The sequence below is a fragment of the Botrytis porri genome, assembly GCF_014898465.1.
Source record: "Botrytis porri strain MUCL 3234 chromosome Unknown BPOR_008, whole genome shotgun sequence".
NCBI lineage: Eukaryota > Fungi > Ascomycota > Leotiomycetes > Helotiales > Sclerotiniaceae > Botrytis > Botrytis porri.
In genome coordinates this window covers 96737-100553 of record NW_024066082.1, presented here as the reverse complement: position 1 = coordinate 100553, position 3817 = coordinate 96737, and the positions used below count along the sequence as shown (strand labels likewise).

Below are 3817 nucleotides of genomic sequence, written 5' to 3'. Positions count from 1 at the left end.
CAATTGCCTCGTCAAAAGGTCTTTGGGTGTGATGACTTGAGTTTCGTTCACAGATAGTTATTGTGATCGTGTCCCCTACACTACACTCAGTGAGACTACATTATCCTCAGATCATCATTGGCGCTTACAGAATAACTTTGTACGTACATTGCCAGTACTTTCATCGCATCACTTCAAGCCGCTCCGTCAGCTCCCATTAAATTGTCTTCTTCAGCATCTTCTTGGATATTTCCAAGTACAAAATCCAGAAGTTCCAGATTGATTGCCTCCCCTCGGGAGAAAACGCGATCATGGGCTTGATATGGACTACGATTTTATTATCCTTTTTTTCTCTCCTACTATGGCTTCTACCCAAACTATATACCACGCGGAATTTTTTCACAAAATTGTCAGCTCGTGGTTTGGTAAGTTCCTTCCCTTTTCAAACGTGATCAGTTACACTAACATCTCCTCTCAGCCAATGCCACCCCATAATTTCCTTGTTGGCCATCTTATCGAGCTAGCCAATGTTATCAAAGGCTTCCCAGCAGATGCACTTAAAGTATACCTTTTCGCTGCTCTCGCCCGCAAATACTCCCGCAATGGTGCATTCTACCTTGATCTATATCCTTTCGCTGCCCCATTCCTAATCATCACTTCTCCGCTCCTCGCAAATCAAGCTGTGCAATCTACCCCGGTAGCATATCGCAAGCCTGATGCTCTGAGAACTTGGTTCTGGAGTATCGCCGGTGGCATCAGTATGTTTGATGCAGAATATGATGAATGGAAGGATCTACGAGGCCTTTTCGCCAGGGGGTTCAGCAACAAGTATCTAATGAATTTGGTTCCTGGTATCACAGATGAGGCTGAAATCTATACGGAGGGATTAAGAAAAAAGGCAAGAAGTGGGGAGATGATTGAACTAGATGGGATTAATTTGAGATTTATGATTGATTTGATTGGAAATACTGCTTTGTAAGTCAATTCAAACCGCTACATTCACTGCATACAAAGATGGCATGCGTGGAACAGGAGAGTCAAAATAGTCGAGTGAGACATTTTAACACAATCTAGGAACGCAAAGCTTAACGCGCAGAGAGGTTACAACCCTCTTGCAGATACCATGTTGAATCAAATCAAAAGTAAACTTGCAAATCAAGAAGTAAACCCTCTTCAATGGCTCAATTTCGTGCGTCCAATCAAAGAGTGGCGCAATGGTCGGAAAATGGATGCGTATATCAACGTAGAACTTGACACGCGCTTTGAAGCTTACAAGCTATCTAAGAATTCCGAAACAAATGGTCATTCAGACGAAGAAGAAGAACCCTTCAAATCAATCATTGATCTAGTTATCGAGGACTACATGGCTGATCCTGCTCGACTCAATGCAACCAGTCTTGACCAGGAATTCCGCACTATCGCTACCCGCAACATCCGACTCCTCCTCTTCGCCGGTCATGATTCAACCGGTAGTGCCATATCGTGGTGCTACTATCTTCTTTCTAAAAATCCTTCCGCCCTCGAAAAACTCATCCAAGAACACGATTCAGTATTTGGAACTGATACTACCGCTGTTCCGAAATTTATCAAAGGGGATTCGAATCTCATCAATCAATTGCCATACACAAACGCTGTCATCAAAGAAAGTCTTCGTCTCTTCCCACCCGCATCGAGTATTAGACAAGGACTGAAAGGTGTAGACTTGGTTGATGAAGAGGGAAATATATATCCGACTGAGCATTGCATGGTATACACGCTCCACTTGCCAATCCAACATGATCCGAAATATTGGGTACGTCCCAAAGAGTTTCTGCCCGAGAGATGGCTGGCACAACCGGGCGATGAATTGTATTGTGATACAAAGGGAGCATGGAGACCCTTTGAGCTAGGACCAAGGAATTGTATAGGGCAGGCTTTGGTCATGATAGAGTTGAAGATTATATTGTCCATGGTGGTGAGAGAGTTGGATGTACGAGACGCTTATGAAGAATGGGATAAGGAATTTGGTAACAAAAAGGGGATCAAAGAAATAGACGGAGAAAGATCATATCAGGTTGATGGAGGAGCTGCCCATCCTGCAGATGGATTTCCTTGCAGAGTGACGTTCAGAAAGGGTGAGGCATCGGCGTAATATTTTCTTTGTAAGACGTCGTTCTGAACATTTCGTTATTCTCTATATCCAGTGTTTCGAATGGGACGGATAGCAACTCGACAATCAGAAGCCTTGCATTATCGTACCCATCTAGATTTTTCAAAGGGCTTCAGATAATAGATCCACCTTGGAAGATAAATTGCTTTCACTAGATATTGAGAATTTATATATAATATTTCAGTCCGAAGTTATTGCATGTCTTGTTCGTGTGGTCCAAGGAGTTAGTTGAATATACATTTGAACTTTTTTAGTCTCGCATATTTCAATCGGACGGAAAAAGTAACTTTGGCACCGAGGCGGAAATGACATGCCCTCTATTCAGACTATGCATGATCACTGCATAACAATAAAGTCAAGGAATTAAAATTAAACAATTGATTATTCGTACTATCATAGAGTGACCGCTCCTGTCACTCTGTCTATCCATCCTGAAAATCCAAAACCATCTCATCAATATGACATGATCCGTGTCCAAATTGGGACAGATGACCAAAACTAAACATTATAATGTAGAGATTTCTGACACCAGACGGTCTAATCAACTTGTTCATCGGAAGACATAGCGCCGTCAACTTGTGCTTGGTACATCCTCTCCTTATCTTCCTCCGATGAAAGCAAGCTAGTCTCTCCATCCTCCTCAGTCTGAAAAGCAGACCAATGGCTCTGATGCGAGGAGTCATAGCAAATTTTGCCTCGACTCAAACTACGCTCATGTGCAGCATGTGGCTCAACGTTTCTCATTGAATACCTCCAGTCATGAGGCCCACTTCCTAGATTAGCCCACGTAGTGACTGTTGCAAAAACCCCTCGGCTGTCATTAAAGTCAAGCTCGAGACAGTATTCGGTGGGACAATCATCGCATTTCAAAGGTTCTCTTGTGCTGTGAGTTGGCCAATTGAAATCAGGATTGTTATTGGCCTTACCGGCTATCGTCTGCCATCGGACACATGTTGGTCTTGCTGGTATGGGAGTTTGTGATGCTTGAATGTGATGTGGAAGCTGTGAAAATGGCAGTGGTAATACTTCCGAGAAGGAATTTAATAGTCTTTTATTGCCCAAGTCCAAAAGCCGTGCACGCTCTGCGTTCAAAGCTATAGTGAGGTGCGCGCAAACCTCAATGTCTACGTGCCAAGAATCTTTGTCGACCATGAGATTTGAGAAAAGGACCGATTCCTGTCTACGATAGATCATCAAGCCTCGTGTAATCTTAAAATCTGTCCGAATCTGCCAAGACACACCATCACTATTATCGATCTCTGGAGTTGATGAATTCCTTGACAATATCTTCAACAGCTCATCGCATTCTGGCTTTAACTGATGACGTTTCATGGCCATTTTGAAGATAACACCAGAAACTTTGGCAGGCCTATGACTTAGAGATTTGAAGGAAGATAAAACGCACGGAGCCAATTTCTGGATCTGGCTTCTCTCCTTCACTGACCGCAAGCTATATTTTGCTGCATTTGACATACTATGTAGACGAAGACAGTATGGGCAGCCGATTTCATCCTCAGTAGCCAATAAATCCAGGAGTGCTAACTTATCTTCTTCATTCAAATCTTGGGTAGAATGACCTTTCAAACTATGATATACTGACTTACAAGATATGGAGAAAGCAGCTGCCGATATAGGAGGTAAGTAATCGCATATTGACAACCATATCTCTACAGGAAGATTAAAAGCCAT

The 3817-nt window shown here is 42.9% G+C and overlaps 2 protein-coding genes across 2 annotated transcripts; one reads left to right on the top strand and one right to left on the bottom strand.

Moving 5' to 3' along the window:
• Window positions 1-290: 290 nt before the first annotated feature.
• EAF01_006202 (uncharacterized protein) lies at window positions 291-2110 on the top strand (the record flags this gene model as incomplete). The annotated part of the gene is made up of 3 exons (XM_038914456.1): window positions 291-404; window positions 458-954; window positions 1054-2110. The coding sequence occupies 3 exons, from the start codon at window positions 291-293 to the stop codon at window positions 2108-2110; spliced, it is 1668 nt and encodes a 555-aa protein (XP_038769411.1).
• A 555-nt stretch (window positions 2111-2665) lies between these two features.
• Window positions 2666-3817, bottom strand: EAF01_006201 (uncharacterized protein; the record flags this gene model as incomplete). Its single annotated transcript, XM_038914455.1, has 1 exon — window positions 2666-3817. One exon carries the CDS (start codon window positions 3815-3817, stop codon window positions 2666-2668), a length of 1152 nt encoding a protein of 383 aa, XP_038769410.1.